The sequence below is a fragment of the Oryzias latipes genome, chromosome 19 (genome assembly GCF_002234675.1).
Source record: "Oryzias latipes chromosome 19, ASM223467v1".
Lineage (NCBI taxonomy): Eukaryota > Metazoa > Chordata > Actinopteri > Beloniformes > Adrianichthyidae > Oryzias > Oryzias latipes.
The window spans coordinates 9,363,072-9,383,410 of NC_019877.2; the positions used below are offsets into that span (position 1 = coordinate 9,363,072).

Below are 20,339 nucleotides of genomic sequence, written 5' to 3' on the forward strand. Positions count from 1 at the left end.
TGAGTCTTTTTTCAACCCACATTCATAGAAAAAAAGGGTTCACACACTTCCTGGGATTTTCCAGAAGTTTCTTTTTAATGTTGGTTAAAACACATTTTGTACAGAAAAAAGTAAAACATCTTGTAAAAGTTAAAATTGATCCAAAAGCAGATTGCAACTCTTAAAAAGATACAACTCCAATAACTTCAGCTTGAAATGAAGGAGGATTTATGGACAAAAACAGCTCACGTATCGTAAACAAATGAGAACCTTGAGACTTGGATAAAGAGTTTAGGTGTTTCCTTTTTTTTTAGAAATGCCCAATATTTGATTGAATAAAAGCTGATTCATTGCAAAAACGGAATCTCAGGAACTTAAAAACATCCTTGTTTCATGAAAAATTGTCGTATTTTCTGTCTTTCAAGAAAATAATCCTGTCAAGAATATTTTTCAATAGCAAAATAATTTTAGTTTGAGAAAACATGAATGAATAAAAACATGTCTTGACTTAAAAGAAAAAAGAATTCTTGTTAAGACCATTTTTTTAACCGAATTCTTTGCTTATTTAAAGAAAATCTACCAACGGGGTAACACTTTTTGACTTATTTCTAAGGGGTCTGTTTTTGCAGTGTGGGCTTGACACATGCTCACTCAGGATTACATGTTTGTGGCGTCACTTCAAAGGAACTTTTTTCTCTTCTGTTCCAGCCACTAGTATATGTTCAGGTTTATGTTTCCTCACTATGTTTTTACAACCTTTACACTGACTTCACTCTGGACCCCCCTCTTTTGTAAAATGTACTGATGTGCATCGTGTTTGTCAACCTTTTTGGATTTGTCGAGATAAAAAGGGACGCAAACCCCACATAGTGAAGGTGTTTGCTTTATTTCAGTGTCACTGAATCAAGCTTTTTGTGTGTTTTCACATTGCAGAGTTGTGCGTGGTCTGTTTACATTCACAGACCGGTCAGAACTGAAGCCTCACAGCACGGAGGTTGTGGTTTAGGCTCTCACTGGGAGCCTCCTCTTTATGCATGCAGGCTGTTCCTGTGGGATTTCTTGGATTTTTCCTGCTTCCTCTCATAGAGTCACTTGTACCAAGCCCATCAAACAATTGTATACAAATGAATGACATTTTATAACATCTGTCACCAAAAATAACTTAATAATCTGCATTGCAAAAATATTTCAAATATACTGAATCAATCAGATACTTGGTATTGTGAGTTTTAACTTTCAAAGATGTTTCCTAAATTTCCTATCTTGAGGTTTGCTTTTATATTTGAACATACATTTGAACAGCAAATCATACTGCAATAGTTTTGAAGTGTTTTTATTTTTGTGAATCCATGAAAACTACAAAAAAAAAGTTACAAATAAATTTGTAACCAAAGAAAATTATATAGTCAATGACAATAGAGTAGAATGAGATCTAGTGACATATTGGTGGAGTCGGTTACTCAAATAACTGTGCATTTTTTGGTAGAGGCACAACTTTTGATATGGATTTACCTTAGGATCCTCTCTTTCTGAAAAACATGTTAGCAACGAGAAAATCCAAGATTTTAAATACATATATATTATATATACATAAAGTAGTAGCCTGTAGGTTCCCCTCTAGTTTAAAGACTGAATTATCTGCAAGAACAGCCCATATTGTTGATACTGAGCCAAATAGGTGTTGAATATTTTTGTAACAATTATGTGTATGGCTGCCATCTGTAAAATTTGCCCACCTTTCGTGGTTAACGTTCTTATCTTAACCCTTGTGCTATCTTAAGCACTTTAACATTGGGAGTTGGGTCATCAAGACCCCAGAAGACAGTGCGCTGAACCTTTTTTCTTCAATGATTTGTGAACCTCATTGGTGTCCATGGATTACATGAAATTCTTTTCACCTTTATCCACCTTTGTCATGGTAGCGATAACATGTCAATGTAAGGGTGGGGTCATAGGATAGCACAAGGGTTAAAGATGTCTGTCTAACGTGGATATTCTTTCATCAGGATAATTGACTTCCTGTTGCTGTGCTTCAGTGTGTAGAGCAGCGCTGCACCTGCGTCTGTTAGAGACTGGAGACAGGAAAAAATTCAGGGAAAACCTTAATATTTTAAGAATTGTACAAAGGAGGGACGGTGGAAAGCAAGGGTCACACATAAAGCCAAAAACACAAAAGCAAAAAATTCTAGCTTGTATAATAAATGGAAACTGCAAATTTTCTTGGACTTGACATAATCATTTGATTCAACCAGAGCACTAGTTTTACATCAGACAAATACTAAGGCTTACCTATATCATCTTTTTTCACTGCCCCCTCTTGTTTTCTAGTTTTAATAATACCAGATCCCACTCAATTTAAAATGTATGGCAAATTAATTTATTTTATAGCACTATTCTATGTTGTGTTTTCCAAAATTTAGCGATTTCTATGAATTTATTTTTAAAAAATACAATTACAATCGATAATGTTTCAATAAAATCTTTATCAGGACAATGTCATGTATTAAAATAAAACTCTTTTGACTGGCTGGCTTTTATTTTTATCCCCCTTGTCCAAAGATTCATATATTTCCTCTGCATATCTATCTATTCTTTTGTGGCTTTTGGGATGAATGGCCCTTTCTCGGCTTTTGTACAAAGGATTTGAATAGGGAAAAGAATTACCTGAGTGTCTGAAGTAGTAGAGTTCTTCTAAAAAAGAAGATTAGAAGAATTAGAGGTTTATATTTGAAGAATACAAACAAACGCTTTAGAATACTGAAAACTCACTCGTGCCAAATTATGCATGTTGTTGTATATTGGCTCCATTGTTTTAATCCATTCTTTAAACGTTTTTTGTTCCTCTGTGCTGCGACTGTGCTCACTGCCAACAGAAAGATATCAAGTTTGAGTCTGGGTCTCTTTAAGTCCAAGAAATAATCTGGGCGAAAAAAAACCCAAAAAGCATTCAGTCCCGCCTTCTGCAGTTTGCTTAAATACCAGCTTGTCCTGAATATGTAAAATTACCCTTCATTAAGGTCTTTTGTCAGGCTTCAGTATGAAGCGGCTCTCAAACCAGCCACCCACCCGTGCTGCGTCAGTCCGAAGTCCTTACTCACATTGCCCTCTCAATGAGCTTCAGCTGCATTTCTCCCTCCTTTTTGGCGTCCAGCAGGCGGCCTCTGACCGCCAATGCAGCGCTGGCCTGAGACGAGTTGAGCTGAATGATGGCCAGAGACAGAGAGGACAGCACGGCAGCGCTAAAGGAGGACAACCACAGAGTTGTCATGAGAGAACCCCTCAACATTTACAGCAGCAGTCCTTTCATTGTATCATCAGGGAAAAAAAGCTTTGCATCCATTCACACTTTGAATTACATGACCTTCACTGAGAAGGTTGACATGGAGCAGGCAGATTTGGTTGAGTGGTTCGTTCACTGTGTAATGAAACATTTATTCCGATCTCTTCTGCAACAGATTTGTTTGTTTTTTAATGACTTGAGGTTTCCCTGAATGACTAAACTATGCTTCCAGTCATTTGTTTTCTTGAAAAGGAAAACACTGTTGATTACAGATGCCAGAAGATGGAAGGTAATGACTTAATTAGCTCACGGTGGAGCTGTAGCATGCAAAGTCTGAATGCAAATGGATGCAGAAGCAATTTTTAAAGAGGAAATGCGATTGTTAGCATGACAGCATGATTATCACCTGTCATCAGTAACCTCTTGGTCGGCAGTGAACACTCTGAGCACTGTCTGTCCGTTTCTCTGCCTGTACTTGATCTGCAGCTGGATGGACACACGGCTTCCAGGAGCTGGCACTAAAAATAAACAACAAAACAAAGGAAACTGGTGTGAGAAGGGGGAGGACAGGAACCTTCTGAAATTTGTTGGAGTCCTTTTGTAGCTTTGCACGTATAACTGAAGGTCAGGCAATAACAACTGTGGAGGTTATATCTCTGATGAACTTCTCACTGTCAGAGCGATGCTAAGGATGCATGAATCTACACTTATGTTCATTAAACTCATGTTTATGTGGTCCCGAGGGAGTTTATTTTTCTATTGGCAGATGCACACAAAAGAAGGCAGGAGACGGAGGTACAAAAATTAAAATGATTTTATTACAAAACATTAAAACCAATTAAAAATGGACCCGTTAAAAGACATACACAACCAATTCAGTATGCTGAGGACCAGAAGACTTAAGGGAGGTGGAGGCTCCCAGAGAACAAAGATAAAATTTCACCCCACTCACGTGATGCAGACCACACACACTGTGAACCCTTCACCCAAGGACACGTCACTCCAAACTGGGGGGATAGCCTCCACCTAGAATTCTGGGCTGGCACCTGAGTCCTCAGCACTGAGGGAGGGGGGAAACAAAGGTGGATCACACAATAAAATCCAGTTAAAACACAGGTCTAAAAGAATTGTGTAAAAATGCTAAAAACAAAATAAAAGAAACTCTCGTGAGAGTAAGTCCGCCCGTAGGGTGCTGCTCAATGAACGGAGCGCGGCCGAGCTTTTATTCTCGTTGGTGGAGGATTCAGGCGTGACGCCCCGTTAGTCCTCCGTTGCTCAGGCTCAAAGGCAGCTGAAGAGCACCCGGGCCCGGCAGAACCCTGGTCAGGAGTCTACAGGGATTCTGATCACGAGCGGTGACAGTTCCTTAAAATAATTCTAAAATTCAATATATAAAAAGCAGCAGCTGTTCAGCAGGTGGGAGCGTCAGAAAGTCCCCGGCGCTGCAAGAACAACAAACATTACCAAAATAAAACAAAAAAAGAACAGCTTCAAGGCAAGCGCAGGACTTGACCCTCGCCGGCTTACCAGACAGACTGTTCGTCACCTGGGAGGCGCGCTCGATTGCAGAGGCTGTATTTTGCTCAATCTGTGCCTGCAGGTCTCATCCGGAGCTGAAAGAGTGTGTTAATATGAGGCAGCGAACAAACTCTTGTCCTTAGCCTACCACCGCTACTTTACCTGTGAGGCTAGCCGGAGGTGTGAAAACAGGAAGTGGGCGGTTCCAATGGCCAAATGCTGCCCCTGGCCGAGTGAAGGCTTCTTTGCCCTTTATAGCGCCCCATGAGGCCACTGCTAGTAATCCTCTGCCCTACAGCACCTGAGCCAATTAATCCTGCCACAATCCTCCCCCACAAAATGCATCGTCGACCCGACGATGATTCAAAGTAAACTACAGCCATGGTCTAAAAGCAACAGCAGATGATATGCTTACTGAGGAGGAGCTTTGCTCCTCCCCTACGGCCCGAGGAAGCCGGTGAGGGTTGGAGTGCTGTCCAGCAGTGGGCCGTGACGTCCGGCGCACTGGCACGCTACTCCTATCCCGGTCAGCTTGTAAAGTGACTCCGGAAGCACAGGGTACAGCAGCTGCCGCGGAATCAGCCTCAGAGAAGACTGGTGCCACCTGTCCAAGATGCAGTTCAGGTTGGTTGTCCTCTACCGCCTCACTAGTGCGGTCCTCCCTTAGAACAAACCAGTCCCCGTTCTCTATTGGATCCTCTTGGGAGAAAGAACTTTGTGGGGGTTGGCTCGGAGGGCAACCAGCCAACTCTTTGTCTGGTCCTCGCCTGACCACGGCCTTCAGTAAGGACCGATGGACTTGTCGGGGTGTACAGGGTTCATCCCTGGGGGAAATGGTGTACACTGAGCCCCCCTCTCTGGGTGCCTTTAATACTCTGTGCACCCTGTGATCCCACAAATCCCTGATTTTCTGTCGTCCTCTAAACCCCAGGTCACGCACTAAGACCAACTGCCCCTCACTCAAAGGAGGGTCCCTTACCCCCTCATCATGACCTCTCTTCCTGCGATCAGCAGCTGCAAGCAGCTTCTCTCTGGTACCCTCAAAAGCCAGTTTTAGCCGAGCTTTGTGTTCCTGGACCCACTCCTGCACAGTGCCCTCCACTGGCTCTTGCACTCTTCCTAACAGGAAGTCAACTGGAAGCCTTGGCTCCTGTCCAAACATCAGAAAAAATGGTGACTCACCCGTTGAATGATGGGGAGTCGTGTTATAAGAATACAAGAGCTGCGGCAGGCACACGTTCCAGTCCCGCTTCCGGGACACTGGTAGAGTTCTGAGAAGGTCGTGGAGGGTTCTGTTGAAGCGTTCACACTGACCATTACCCTCTGGGTGGTAAGGTGTGGTGCGAGACTTCTCTACTGCATAGAGGTCACAGAGTTGTTGAATGAGGGCGCTCTCAAAGCTCCGACCTTGATCGGAATGTATCCGAGCTGGAACGCCAAATTTTGAAAACCATTCTGTGACCAAGACCTGGGCCACTGTTGCAGCACGCTGATCCCGAGTCGCAACCGCCATGGTGTATTTACTGAAGATATCAGTAATGACAAGAACATTCTCTATGCCACTGGTAGTTGGCTCCAGCACCGAAAAATCCATAGCCAAAATCTCATTGGGCTTGGAGGCCAGCAAATGACCCATGGGGGCGCGGGCTGCGGGACGAGTGACTTTAGCTACTTGGCAGCGCTCACACTGACTGCACCACTCTGCCACCTCAGCTGACATACCAGGCCAATAACAGCGCTGCCGTAGCAGGTCAAGGGTCCTGTCTACACCCTGATGACCATGCTGCTGATGGACTGCCGTCAACACTTCCTCCCTGATCGAGCCAGGAAGCAGGATTTGCAACACTGCCTCCCCACCATCATCTCGAAAGACCCTTCTGTACAGAACCCCACCTTGCTCAACCAGCCGGTTCCACTGTCGAAGCAATGCCAGCGTGGGTGAGGACAACTGCCTACGCTCCTCTGGGCTTGGGCGAGTCTGACGTTCCCAGAAAGGCAGAAACTCCTTTAGAACAGGATCAGCCCCTTGAAGTGAAGCCATGTCAGAGGGGCTGTGATGGGGCAGGGCAACCATGGTGGCTTGGGTTGTACCGACAGTCTCCGTCTGTTGCACCTGCTGCAACGACATGGGCAAGCAGCTACCCGGAAGAACATCTCTCCAGGCCTGCATGTCTGGAAAGTGCTGCCTTGACAGAGCATCTGCATTTCTGTTGCTGCGGCCCGAGCGGTACCTTATCTCCAGGTCAAACGCCGCCAGCTGCGCTGCCCACCGTTGCTCCATGGCACCAAGCTTGGCGGTGGACAGATAGCTGAGGGGGTTGTTGTCAGTGTACACAATACACTTCTGTCCCAAAAGGTACTCCCTGAATTTCTCAGCTACTGCCCATTTTAGTGCCAAAAATTCCAATCTCATGGAGCTATAATTGACTGGGTTCCTCTCGGTAGGCCGCAAGCCTCGACTAGCGTAGGCTATTGGCCGCACCTTACCCTCTTGTTCTTGGGAAAGAACAGCTCCAAGGCCTCCGTTGCTAGCATCGACCTCTAAGATGAAAGGGCGGGAGAAGTCTGCATACGCCAGGACTGGTGTTGTAGTCAGCTTAGCCTTTAAAGCCTCAAAGCTGCGCTGGCATTCCTCCGTCCAGTGGTTAGTTAAACCACGTGCAGACTTTTTTCTGACCTTGTTTCCCTCCAGCTCTGCCACTAACCGGTGCAGCGGTGCAGCCAACTTGGCAAATCCCTCCACAAAACGTCTATAATAGCTGGCAAAGCCAATAAACGATCGCAGCTGGAACACTGTAGTAGGGGGCTCCCAATTAGCCACCGCTTCCACCTTGCCAGGGTCTGTAGAGACTCCCTGGTCCGAAATCACATGACCCAGATAATGCACCTGGTGCTGAAAAAAGGCACATTTGGCGAGCTTAACCTTAAGCCCTTCGAGCTGCAGTCTCTCAAGTACCAGCTCTAATCGCTCCAGATGCTGCTCGATTGTCGAAGAAAAGACAATGATGTCATCCAGGTACAAAAGCAAGGACTGACCTTGTTGCTCGCCAAACATTCGCTGCATCAGCCTTTGAAAGGTGCTGGGGGCGTTGCAAAGGCCAAAGGGCATGCGGTTCCACTCAAAAAGGCCAAATGGTGTGCAGAACGCGGTCTTAGGACGATCTGCCTCTGCCACCGCCACCTGATGGTAACCGCTGGCTAAGTCCAGAGTGGAGAACCAACGAGCTCCGGACAAGGCATCCAAGGATTCCTCTATTCGAGGAAGTGGAAAAGCATCTTTCCTAGTCCTGCTATTCAACTGCCTGTAATCCACGCAAAGCCGGAGACCACCATCTTTTTTGCGGATCAAAACAATTGGGGACGCAAAGGGGCTGCTACTCTCACGAATCACCTGAGACTGGAGTAAATTGTTAATATGCTCCTTAGCCGCCACATAATCCGATGGGGGAATGCGCCTATAGCGCTGCCGGACTGGAGCATCATCCACCAAGGGAATCTCATGAGTGATTAGGCTTGTGCAACCCAGGTCCCCCTCATGCAGTGAGAAGACAGTTAAATACTTCCCTAGGAGGGCCCGGACTTTCTCCTGCTCTCCCGCCGAAAGTGCAGAGAGGTCTACTGACTCCAGCTGAGCCAGAGGCAGGGTGGATGCTGCATGAGCAGCCACCACAGCGGCTTCCGATTGTACCTCAGTCACTTCCTTGGGTAAACTTACCACTCCAGCTGGAGCCACCGTACCCACCAGGGTACGTGGGTGGAGTCTCACAGCGGTGGACCCCACATTGATGATTGGGATGTAGGCTGTCCCCCTTTCCACCCTTACGAGTGATGGAGTTGCTAAAAGGCCGGCAGGGAGGCCTGAGCTACATGGCTCAAACAACACCGCTGAACCAGCACACTGCTCGGAACAAGTGGCAGCAACGATAGCCAGGACACCACCAGAAATCCAACGAGCCTTTCGACCACGTGTCCTTACATTAAACATGCTGGGGGTTACCGTAGCTTGAGCTTGCTGGCACTGTTTCAGGGCCCCAAAAATTACATCTGGGGCTGTGGACACCTCAGATTGTCCAAACAGGGCACTGCCATACTGGGCAAAGAGCTCTTGGTAACAGCGCTGGATGATGTTCATCCCCAAAACGCCCGGCGCCTGTAAAGGTCCTCCACCGGGAATATCTTTAACTACTAGTACACCACATTGTGGCAATAACTTGCCACAAAGTCCCACTTCCAACTCCAAGTAGCCAAGATATGGTATAGCCAGCCCGTTAGCTGCCCTCAATTGTAGCCACTGACAGGAGCGAAGTCGCTCTGGTCCCCATGGCTCAAAATTCTGCTTGAAGAAACTTTCCGTGATGGTGGATACCATGGACCCAGTATCCACTAAACACGAAATGGAACGACCCCCCATGCACACCTGTAAATGAGGACAAGATGCCAGAAGTCCATCAAACTCCCCCTTGGAGCCAGCGGCTGCCCCCTCCGAGCTGTGGCTCAACAACTCGGTGGGCATTAGTTTTCCGATGGTGATGGGGTGTTATTATTTCGCTGGCGGGACCTTTGGGTAGGCGAGACTGGGCGGGCCGAAGGAGCCACCCGAACGCCATCACAATCCTGGGCAAAATGCCCAGGCTGCTGACACCTTCTGCAAATAATGGGACCACGACGAGGGGGACGACTGGCCTGGCTAGGATTCTGCAGGCGTAGCAGGTCCTGAGACATCTGGAGGATCTGCTCTTGTTGGAGCCTTAACATCTCCTTTATCTCCGATAGTTCGGACACCGGAGGGACTGATTGGGAACTACCCCCAACGCCACACTGGAACCCAGGGACAGAGGGGACGGAGTAACTACGACTCCGTACGCCTCCAGGGAGACCCTCCCGCTCCCACTGCATTGCCTCACCCCTAACCTCCAGCAACGTAGCGGTGGGCTGTCGGCGCACAAACTGTTTTAATTCACGGCGTAGGGCACAGTCAAAAACTTGTTCCACAAATTGATCCCGCAATAAAATCTCTGCATTTGGAACACCACTAGGTGCAGCTCCCTTAACGGAGGCCATTAGGCTCATTAAAGCCAGGGAGTATTCATGCAGTGTCTCACCTTCCTGCTGCCGACGAGAAAAAAATGCCTCCTGCAAGGCAACATAAGAGTCAGTGCATCCGTATAATTCCTGCAGCACTGCAATGACCCTAGCCGGGTCCTCCCTGACGGAACCAGGGCGATATTTAATTTCGTCGCGGGCCTCTCCCTCCAGGTGATCGAACAAAAAGAACGCCTGATCGGCTACACCTAAATGGCGGGTCCTCATGCAAGCCTGCACCTCCTCAAGCCACTCCGTAAGCCCAATACCAGTCCGTCCCCTAAACATGGGACATTTTCTGTCTCTAGGGACATACAACAGTCTCTCAACCACGGGAGGATTGGTCGAAGGCCCAGCCAAAGTGGCAGGTGCTGCACCAGGGCCAGAAGCTGCTGCTTGTTGCTGCCGCAGCCTCTCATTTTCAGCTTGCAGCCGTGAAACCAGGTCTGTCAAATCCTGGACCTGTCCTTCCATTACTTAAACCTGGAGGTCCCAAAAAAACAAAGTCCACTTTCCAAGGTTATTAGGATGCCAAGTTACCTTGCACAAATCACCTTCCTCACTTCCAAGCGGAACCAGCTGCTGCTTCTTTAAAATTAAAAAATAAATAATTAAAAACAGAACAAAAAAAAAACAGTCTGCGTGTGACCAAACACAACCACAGAATAATGTAAAAACCACACGTCTCTGCCAAGTGTGCGATCCTGCCGACAACGCCAATTGTGGTCCCGAGGGAGTTTATTTTTCTATTGGCAGATGCACACAAAAGAAGGCAGGAGACGGAGGTACAAAAATTAAAATGATTTTATTACAAAACATTAAAACCAATTAAAAATGGACCCGTTAAAAGACATACACAACCAATTCAGTATGCTGAGGACCAGAAGACTTAAGGGAGGTGGAGGCTCCCAGAGAACAAAGATAAAATTTCACCCCACTCACGTGATGCAGACCACACACACTGTGAACCCTTCACCCAAGGACACGTCACTCCAAACTGGGGGGATAGCCTCCACCTAGAATTCTGGGCTGGCACCTGAGTCCTCAGCACTGAGGGAGGGGGGAAACAAAGGTGGATCACACAATAAAATCCAGTTAAAACACAGGTCTAAAAGAATTGTGTAAAAATGCTAAAAACAAAATAAAAGAAACTCTCGTGAGAGTAAGTCCGCCCGTAGGGTGCTGCTCAATGAACGGAGCGCGGCCGAGCTTTTATTCTCGTTGGTGGAGGATTCAGGCGTGACGCCCCGTTAGTCCTCCGTTGCTCAGGCTCAAAGGCAGCTGAAGAGCACCCGGGCCCGGCAGAACCCTGGTCAGGAGTCTACAGGGATTCTGATCACGAGCGGTGACAGTTCCTTAAAATAATTCTAAAATTCAATATATAAAAAGCAGCAGCTGTTCAGCAGGTGGGAGCGTCAGAAAGTCCCCGGCGCTGCAAGAACAACAAACATTACCAAAATAAAACAAAAAAAGAACAGCTTCAAGGCAAGCGCAGGACTTGACCCTCGCCGGCTTACCAGACAGACTGTTCGTCACCTGGGAGGCGCGCTCGATTGCAGAGGCTGTATTTTGCTCAATCTGTGCCTGCAGGTCTCATCCGGAGCTGAAAGAGTGTGTTAATATGAGGCAGCGAACAAACTCTTGTCCTTAGCCTACCACCGCTACTTTACCTGTGAGGCTAGCCGGAGGTGTGAAAACAGGAAGTGGGCGGTTCCAATGGCCAAATGCTGCCCCTGGCCGAGTGAAGGCTTCTTTGCCCTTTATAGCGCCCCATGAGGCCACTGCTAGTAATCCTCTGCCCTACAGCACCTGAGCCAATTAATCCTGCCACAATCACTTTAGAGCAAAAAGCTTAATTTAGGTTTTCATTAAATGTAGTGGAAGCCAGCAAGCAGCATCAGCCAGGTTTACAGAACTCGTTAGACACTGCCCACACATCCTCTTTAGGAGAGATTTTTTCTGTGTCTGTCCAGCAGCAGGGCTAACAGTGTAATAGGCTGAGAGCTGGTGTTTGACAGTTTTACTCCAACAAAAGAGGGTCTTTGCATCTAAAAACATATGAAGATTTTGATTTGTCAGTGCTTTGTTCTCCAGATCAGACAGAAGAGAAGTATCTGTTCAGGATTTGGGAATGGAAGTGAAAAAAATAAACAAATGATTTTCGAATGAAAAATTGTGTTTTTGGCATTTTAAACATTTTCTCGTGGCATTTTTCTCATGATGGACATTTAGACAGAAAATTGCATTTTTTAGTATTGTTTTATTCACACAATTGTGAATCAAGGGCAAACAAAAGAAAATGCAGTTTGAAAAAGTTTGTAGGTGAGACGTAGGTGCTACAATCGGCAGGCCACAAGCTCCTTGCTCCTTTCCATTTCAATGCATCCACTTGACGATTGTTTCCATTTATGTCTCTATTTTCCTTGTTCGAGCTGGCATCTGCCTCAAAACTGTATGGCTGGATAGCTTCAATACTGCTTGTCATTTTTCGTTGAACCATTAATGTTAGGTTTGGGGTATGAGGGGCTTTAAGCTTGCAGGAGTGCACGTAAAACAAAGGGATGATTGCTCATTCACAACTTCAGAGGCAAATTACCACAAACTACTACCGCTCTGCAGAAACCATGTCCGAGAAAACAACACAGATTTTTAGATTTTGGCTAAAAACGGGAAAAATCTATAGTAAAGACCACTGGGAACACTGCAACAAATCAAAAGATGACTGGAGTGGGACTGTAAGCAACCTTTTCATTTTGATTTAAACTAACATGCCTCAGCATACTTTTTATTGGTTGTGAATAAATTGGTTTATGAGTGTGTTCTAAAATTTACTGTACTGTCAATGGATGTAAAAGCCAAGATGGGAAGCCTCACAGCATTAATATGCCAAATTTGTTTTGGATATTGTCCATCTCATCGCTGTGGGAATGCAACAGTTTTTGTTTGGAAGCAACAGAAATAAAAGTACTTTTGAAAGTAATCGCCAACTCTTTCAGCCATCTTCCTCTTGTTTAAAGCCCAGCTCCATTGTAGCGAAAACACAGTACATACATATTTGTGTCGTCTCTCACCAAATTTACTTCCTTCATTTGCTCCAAACCGGAAAGTTATCTCTGTATCCTGGTTCACGTTTCCCACCTCTCTGGTCCCCTTGTGTCCCGCTTTCTTCTCTCCTTTTAAACGTCTGCAGCAAAAAAAAACCCAACAACAACTCAATACTCTTTTTTTAGAATTTTCCAGCAGTACTATAGTGGGATGTTAATCTTACAGTGATCTGGGCAGCAGTAGGGTTACTTTACATTGCGTGGCTATTGTTCTGTTCTGAATAATCTGCTCAAACTCTGTGTGCAGTTGGTTGGGTCTGGCTATGACCACCTGCAGACATTGAAAATGTATAATTTTAGGATTGGGTCTGGACATTGAAGCAGACAGGAAAAAGAAAAAAAAAACATGCTGGCTGATTTAATTCACTCACAACACTGTGTTCCTCTTACTTTCCCTGCGGTGCGATCAGCGAGCCTTCCCAGCTCATCCAGCCTGCAGTCAGTTCCTTCTATGGACAGCACAGACACCACCACACTGAGGAGACAAGCACAACTTAGAGTGACCTTCATCACAGTTAGAGCCGCATGAATCCGGCTAACCCTTTAGGGTTCAATTGCAAGGACATAAAATAAGCATATTCAATGTCTAATCAACAGATTCAAACTGCATAAATACATAAAATATGAGAATAGTTAGGAAATATGTGGACTAACCCTTGACTGACAGCATACTCCCCCAAGTCCTGGTAGAAAATTGTGGCTGAGACGGGGGTCTGAGCATCGATATCCTCATCTTCCAGATTTCCCAGCTTTGCATTGGCTTTTCCGTCTGTGCAAATAATCACCTAGTAGGTGTATAAAGCAGACACATAGATCATTAATACAAGAATTACCACATTTTTTACTCATTTCACCTCTTCACATTGTAAAGTTCCTGTAAACTCCATGATGTTGATCAATAAGAATTTGTCTATTGTGCAATTGAATAACAGGGGATGTAAATTTTAAAAAGTATGCTTTTTGACCATTATTTTGCGTTGAATTGTTTTTTAAGGCAGCTTTAGTTATGTCGCCACTTTTGTACATAAAGTTAATTCTAAGTATTCAGAGAAAACGTATTATATGAAACAATAAAAAAAAAGTAAAACACCCTAACAAAAAAATGTTAACACGTTTAAATGATGGAGCATATTGTACCAAGGCACAAGGAAAGATGTTAAACATGGAGAATGTTGGGCCACATCTGCACCACAAGAGCAGAAATGCAGCTTTCACTTTGTTAAGTTCTGACTCCATGTTCTACCAGCTGACGGCTTCCTGCAGATCACAGACCTGCTGTATTGGTGTACAAAGAAATCATAGATATAATTTTTGAATCATTGAATGATTTGATAATTAGCTGTAACACCTGATTCCTGTATGAAAATTTATAATGACACAGCAAAAAAAATGTATAACTAAGTAAAAAAAGAACAAAAAAGTGCCTTTGTGTAATCCTTCTAAAAAAACGTGTTACATGCCACACAAGAGGCAGCTTTTATTGAGGTTGAAGAACTTCAATTTCACAAAATATTAAAAAAATAAAGCAAAACAAATGTCAAGGAAAGAATCCTTAAAAAATTGTCTAAAGGCAAATTGCTCTGAGAACAGAGCGTTCTAACGAAACGCAGTATACCAATCATTTTAAAACTTCTCTACTGTGCACTTTCTAAGCCAAGAAATTTTTTTTTGGAGTCCGTGAAAACCTTTGTTTCTCATTGTGCAGAACTCAATTTAAATGTATTTTTATTTTCTTGATATTAAAAGGCAAAATATCTTAAAGAATCAACCAAAACCTGTTGTTTATGGCATTACCTTGTCTTTGATGGCATAAAATTAAGCACATTTCACATTCCTCTAACTCTTAAACTAACCTTGGAGCCTGGTTGTCTGGAAGCCATTGCTATTGCAAGGAGGGCAGCTGGACCCAGAGCTGTGGTTCCATTTGCAGATAAACTTTAAACAAGCAAGGATGGAGAAATAACAGAGTTTTATTAAGAAGAAATTTTTTTCCAACAATGGCAAACAAAAACAATGGAGTTCACTCTCACCCCATCACTTGTCTTTGTAGAACCTCCCTGTTCTGTGAAAGAGGAGGTGGACTCGGCAAATTAGCAGCCACTTTTTTTAGATGTTCACTCTTTGTCAATTCTGCTCCACTCAAAAGCTGTGATGTAAAATTTTCCCATCCATGAATTGTCACCTGGAGGGAAAGAAGGAGGATGAGAACAGGTAAAGCAGCAGCAAAAACATTATTCTGAAATACTGCAAAGAGGAGGAAATGACTTTCCCGATCAGTTTTGATCCCCATCTGCATCCACATCTTTTACCTGATAGCTGAAGGTGATGAGGCCCACGCATGTGTCAGGCTGCTGCTCACTGAGTCGCTGAACACATTGTAGCACAGCTTCCTGGACAAACTGTTGTGAAGAAGGTCGGTCATATTAATCCTTCAAAAACTCAGATTAATGCTCATTTTCTCGTCAGATTGTGATGGGTTAGCTGAATCCTGGTTTTGTCTGCTTTCTTTGTTTAAAGAAATTTGATTATAATAGCATATCAAGTTTAATTTTCCATGACCAAATCTAAGCTCTAAAAATCAAGCAATTTACCTGAAGTCTTGTTCTGTGGATATCATGTTCTCCAACTGACACCTTAAAAAAAGTCATCACGTGTTTTTTTAAGGATAAAAAATTCACATATTGACAACACTAAGGTTAGACTCCCACCTCAGAAGTGATGCTCATGGATCCTGACACATCGATACAGAAAATGATCAGGGAAGTGGACTGCGGCTTTTCATTCGGATGGAGCAGAAACAGTCCATCCTGAAGGTGATTTAAAGGAATATGGGGGGAACTGACAGAGCTGGGACAGTCCCACGGATGACAGAAGTAGCATTCATTTACCTGGGAAAATGCAAAAACATGGACATATTTGTGCAACCATCCATGTACAAATGCTTTAGGACTCAGTTTGATGCTTTACTTCATTGAAGCAGTCCAGGACAGAGCCACAATGAGAGCAGGGGGAGGGTTCCCATTCATGAGGAGGAGCTGAAAAAAAACATCCTTTCCATCAGTATTATAATATGTCAAAGAGGCAAAATGATTGGTTGATGGTGGTAAAGTTCGCAAAACCTTCTTCGGCGAGCAATCTTGCTAAACTGATGAGAACCACGTTGGGATTTCCTTGCAGTGGTTTGCTTTCTGCTGATAAATGAAACCAAAGATTTTACTTTTATTCCACTTTGTTTTTATTTCTTTAATGATTTCTTTGATTTACCTTTCCCGGTAGGTGATTGGGCGAACTGTGTGGGTGATGGTTGCTTTTGGGGGGATGAATGGGACGTGGGAGGGGAAGGCAACACCGTCACATACTCTGGGATTAAGTTCATAAATGATGGTCTTGGTGGAAGGGCTGGGCCTGTGGTTTGAGAGGACAAGCAATAAAGCTTGATTCTTGATTTCAAATAAACTCAAAAGGAAACTTTGTACCTGATATATTGCCATTGCTACTATCATTTGGTAGCTTTGCCTCACTCCCCAAACCATCTGGCATACCGTGGGAGTAGTTTGGATCCCACTTATGTTTGCTCACTTTAGGTTCATTTAATGGCTCTTCATAGGTAAAACACTGGGGCTGACAGACGGACATATTTGCAACTGTCGGTCTCATATGTGGCGGAAGAAGAGCTGAAAAAAAAATATCGAAAAATCTCATGGAGGAATTCATTATGACGCTTCTACAGATGTTTGGAAAATAAAAAAACCCAAAACAGAACAAAGTAACCCAAGATCATTTCTAGATGTGTTGTTTTTCCTGTGCGTGTTCATTACCTCACACTATTGTATTTACATCCAAACACGAGGTACAAATAATAAACCTGTGATCTGAGGGTGGAGCTAGAAGGTTGAAGGCTTACTTTGTCAAAATATAATTAAAGATTTGTTGTAGTAAAAAAATGAACAAAAGACAAAAAATAGGAGCTTTTTTTTAAATAAGAAAAGTTAAATCATCAAAAACGTGTGACTACTGATGCAAGATAGGTGAGGAAGAAATATGCCAAATGTGGAAACAAAACAATGAAAGATAGCAAAACACAAAGGAAGTATTGCGTAATGGGACTCATGGAACAAATGACTTTGTACAAGACTGAACTTCTTGAACATAATTCCTAATCTGTGTCACAGTTCTGTCTACTCAGATTGGTTTTACTGGTTTGTTTCACGTCATGCATACATTTGTTTTAGTAACAATTCTTTATACCCCCCCTTTTTTTGTTTCTTAGTAATCCTCTGTAATGTAGATCAAAAATAGACCCATCTGGAACCTGTTTTACCACATGAGGGCATTGACAGACTTATCGTACCTGTCTTTAGGTTGGGATTTGTCTGCTGAGGAACTAGATTTGGGGTGGAAGTTGCCTCCTGGTCCATATGAAACTGTGCATTTTCATAGAAAACGAAGCTTGCGGACTTCTTGACCTTCACTTCTTGACTTCTTTCCTGTTTTTTGTTTTTGGCAGAGCGTGTGGGAGGGGGGGGAGGAGGACTTTGAGGGCGCATCCGATTAGCAGGAGGAAGAAGAGCTACAAAAGGAAGACCAAAGTGTACATCCAATTAGGTTTAACTCTTGAAAGTTTTTTTTCTCTTTACAAAACCAAAACTTCCCTGAGGAGCAATGATGCTATTTGTGTTCTTCTGCACACAGCTACTAATATTTAGAAAATCTTTCTACTATGAGGCCCTGCTAATTCTATTTTTCCTTTTCTTATGGGATTCCGACAACAGATACAGTGTGACTTTTGTGAGTAAAGAAAGGCACGGAAAATGGAGTTGCTGACTGACCAACACTCGATAAACAAAATGCACCTTTTTGGTTCTCCACAAATATTTGAACAGAATGTTTCCACAGGACCTAATAGGGAGGTTAAGTGTGCCACTGATTGCTTAAGATGTAATCACACCATCACCACAGCCACCCACTGGGCTCCAATGAAAAGAAAAAATCCTGCTGAGATCCCGACGGAAATCTCACCTGAGCGTTTCGTGACATTGGATCGCTGGTTATTTCTTTGAACCAGTGAAGGCGACACATAAACAAACTCACAAGCAAATTCCATTGTGCTTCAAGTTGCTGAAACGCAGAGATTTGATACAAAGAAAAGTTTCGGGAAAAACAAGATCAAGTTAACTGACACACAACTGAGAGAATGTGCGGTAAGTTGCATGAAATGAGCTCAATAAACACAAGAAAATGATAAAATAATGATATAAAAGAGTTACTTACAGATGTTGAATCTTCGGTACAAAGACTGAACTGCTCAGTACAGTCCTTACATTTGAACTGTACAGTACAGTCAAGAACACTAAATTCTTCCAGGGCTCAGAAATGTTTGAGCTGACGTTTGGATTTTAAGTCACTCACAACTGCTCGCAGTCATCTCGCTAAACAGGTTTTTTTTTTTTTACATCAAACAACTCTGTCATGGCACAGGGTTTATTTGCAGACTAGTTGAGGTGAATGATTAAACATTTCATGGAGACAAATACGATGAGTGGATGAAGCAAAGCAGTACAGAGAAACAAGGCTGCAAAAACCCTGTATTGTATTAAGATTTGAAAGTACCTTTTTTAAAGCAATATTCACAAACTCTCTGACATTTGAATTTAGTTGTTCTCCACAAGAAAGACAAAACACACAAGATATGGTAATTATAAAACTGTTTGCCAGTAGCACCTTCTAAGTAAACAAATTACTTGAATTCCAGATCTGTTCTCCAGAGCCAGACAACAGGAAAAACGTCCAACTGTGCGAGAGCTTTGGCAAAACTACACCAAGTTCATCCCGGGTCAGTTCCTGTTAGAGATTTTCCCAGCAGGTCTGTCCTTCAAAGACCTTCCACCTTCATGCAGGGAAAAACTTCAAAAGCCTGAGGAAAGGGAAGCATGACAGGAGGCAGACTGTGGCCTAACCGCACTGATGTGGCATGAGCCAATGGCTCATCTATATTTTTTTTAATAATAACAAACAAAATATGAAACTATTAAACAGAGTTTCTTTTGTTTTAGCACATGTAACCATTCCTTGTTGATGCTTCCTGGTAGAACAGAGGACCCAAACATGGACAGAGGTCATCTAATGAATTGGCTTTTGGATTAGTGGCATCTAGTCTTTTTTTTTAGCTAAATTATTATTGAGAATTTTGACGTCTTTATGTATTACAAGTTTATAGTTTTAGATTTGTCTTGATGTGTCTTTTATTGTTGGTTTTGTCAAACTTTTTTAAAGACTTAACAGTAAGTCTAATGAGAGCTGAGCTAACCAGTTGATCTAACTGCCTCACTAAAAATACAAAATGAGACACAAACACACATTTCTGGTTACCACAGTCTTTTCAGCATGGCTGTCAAAACCACAGTGGGGACAGGATCTGCTCTTTTGTCAAAATCCTAAAAGTCAGAAGTTGTTGTGCATTACAGCTTAGCATGTTAATGAAGGCTCCATATTAGAGGCATTGACCCAGAGGACTCTGACTTGTTGGGAAATTTGAATCGGGCTTTACTATTTTTATTCAACCCTGGGGAAACCAAGAACTCTGTTTTATTACTCTTTGAAAGTCATTTACATTTTTTTTTCTTTTTGGGTTGCAGCCAAAAGAATAGAAATTTTAAAAAATTGACAAAAAGAATCAGTGGCCAAATTTGACCTGGTGGGTTCTCCAGGGATAAAAACCTTAGCCACAAAAAACATTCAACAGGTCTTAATAAGAAAAAAACAAATTGAGATAATTTGATGCTTATCAAGCAGCACAGAGAGACTAATGGTGTGAAATAAAACATTCATAACATGCAAATTGTGTTTTATATTCGTTCAATGTTGTATTCCCTCTTTGACACACCCAGTTTATCTAATTTATGGATCATATGGAGCATGGATGAGATGATGGTGTTCCTAATTCTCAGACTTAAAGGTACCGTAACATATTTACAAATGGCATCACTTTTAAAATTTCCCCCTTTGACTCTTGTGACCCCCTCATATTTTGACAGTAGAACTTGAGACTCAATTTAGAGGCAAATTGAAAAAGAAATACACTAATCTGAACACATGCCCCTGTTCCCTTCAGATGGTTACATGATTTAGAAAACATTAAATAAAATAAATAACTGATAGGATTTTTCATGGCTATGTTTATATCTGTTCACCTAATGTGCTTTGTTTATCGTAATTTCACAAAGGTTTCTCAGCAGGGCCTGCACGGTGGTGTAGCAGTTAGCACCCTAGCCTCACAGCGATTGTGCATGCATTGGTTTTCTCTCGGCACTCCGGTTTCCTCCCACAGTCCAGAAATATACTTAGCAGGTTAATTTGTGACTCTAAATTGCCCCTAG

At 43.3% G+C, this 20,339-nt stretch overlaps 1 protein-coding gene across 4 annotated transcripts; it reads right to left on the reverse strand.

Moving 5' to 3' along the window:
- Window positions 1-51: 51 nt before the first annotated feature.
- Window positions 52-18,919, reverse strand: LOC101167492 (circularly permutated Ras protein 1). Of its 4 annotated transcripts, none has more exons than XM_011488171.3 (21): window positions 18,235-18,919; window positions 17,983-18,081; window positions 17,315-17,533; window positions 16,440-16,637; window positions 16,228-16,368; window positions 16,083-16,151; window positions 15,931-15,998; window positions 15,672-15,851; window positions 15,555-15,596; window positions 15,273-15,362; window positions 14,994-15,145; window positions 14,817-14,898; window positions 13,618-13,748; window positions 13,354-13,438; window positions 13,128-13,234; window positions 12,931-13,043; window positions 3,666-3,777; window positions 3,078-3,218; window positions 2,749-2,842; window positions 2,644-2,670; window positions 52-2,051 (listed from the first exon to the last, which is right to left on the reverse strand). In XM_011488171.3, the coding sequence occupies exons 2-21, from the start codon at window positions 18,065-18,067 to the stop codon at window positions 1,962-1,964; spliced, it is 2,226 nt and encodes a 741-aa protein (XP_011486473.1). In that variant the 5' UTR covers window positions 18,068-18,081; window positions 18,235-18,919; the 3' UTR covers window positions 52-1,961. The 4 variants fall into 4 exon arrangements, 3 of the variants coding, with proteins under 3 accessions (XP_011486473.1, XP_011486472.1, XP_020567816.1); XM_011488170.3 differs by having other exon boundaries at window positions 16,083-16,154; window positions 18,235-18,548; XM_020712157.2 differs by lacking the exons at window positions 17,315-17,533; window positions 17,983-18,081; window positions 18,235-18,919 and having other exon boundaries at window positions 16,083-16,154; window positions 16,543-16,621.
- Between the last annotated feature and the right edge of the window lie 1,420 nt (window positions 18,920-20,339).

Excerpts from the sequence above, each read along its gene's own strand:
- LOC101167492 (XM_011488170.3), bottom strand. The coding sequence starts at position 18,067 with ATGGAATTTGCTTGTGAGTTTGTTTATGTGTCGCCTTCACTGGTTCAA. Across the intron at positions 13,749-14,816 it reads CCAGACAACCAGGCTCCAAG|GTGATTATTTGCACAGACGG; the intron begins GTTAGTTTAAGA and ends TACACCTACTAG. Across the intron at positions 3,778-12,930 it reads AAATGAAGGAAGTAAATTTG|TGCCAGCTCCTGGAAGCCGT; the intron begins GTGAGAGACGAC and ends GTTTATTTTTAG.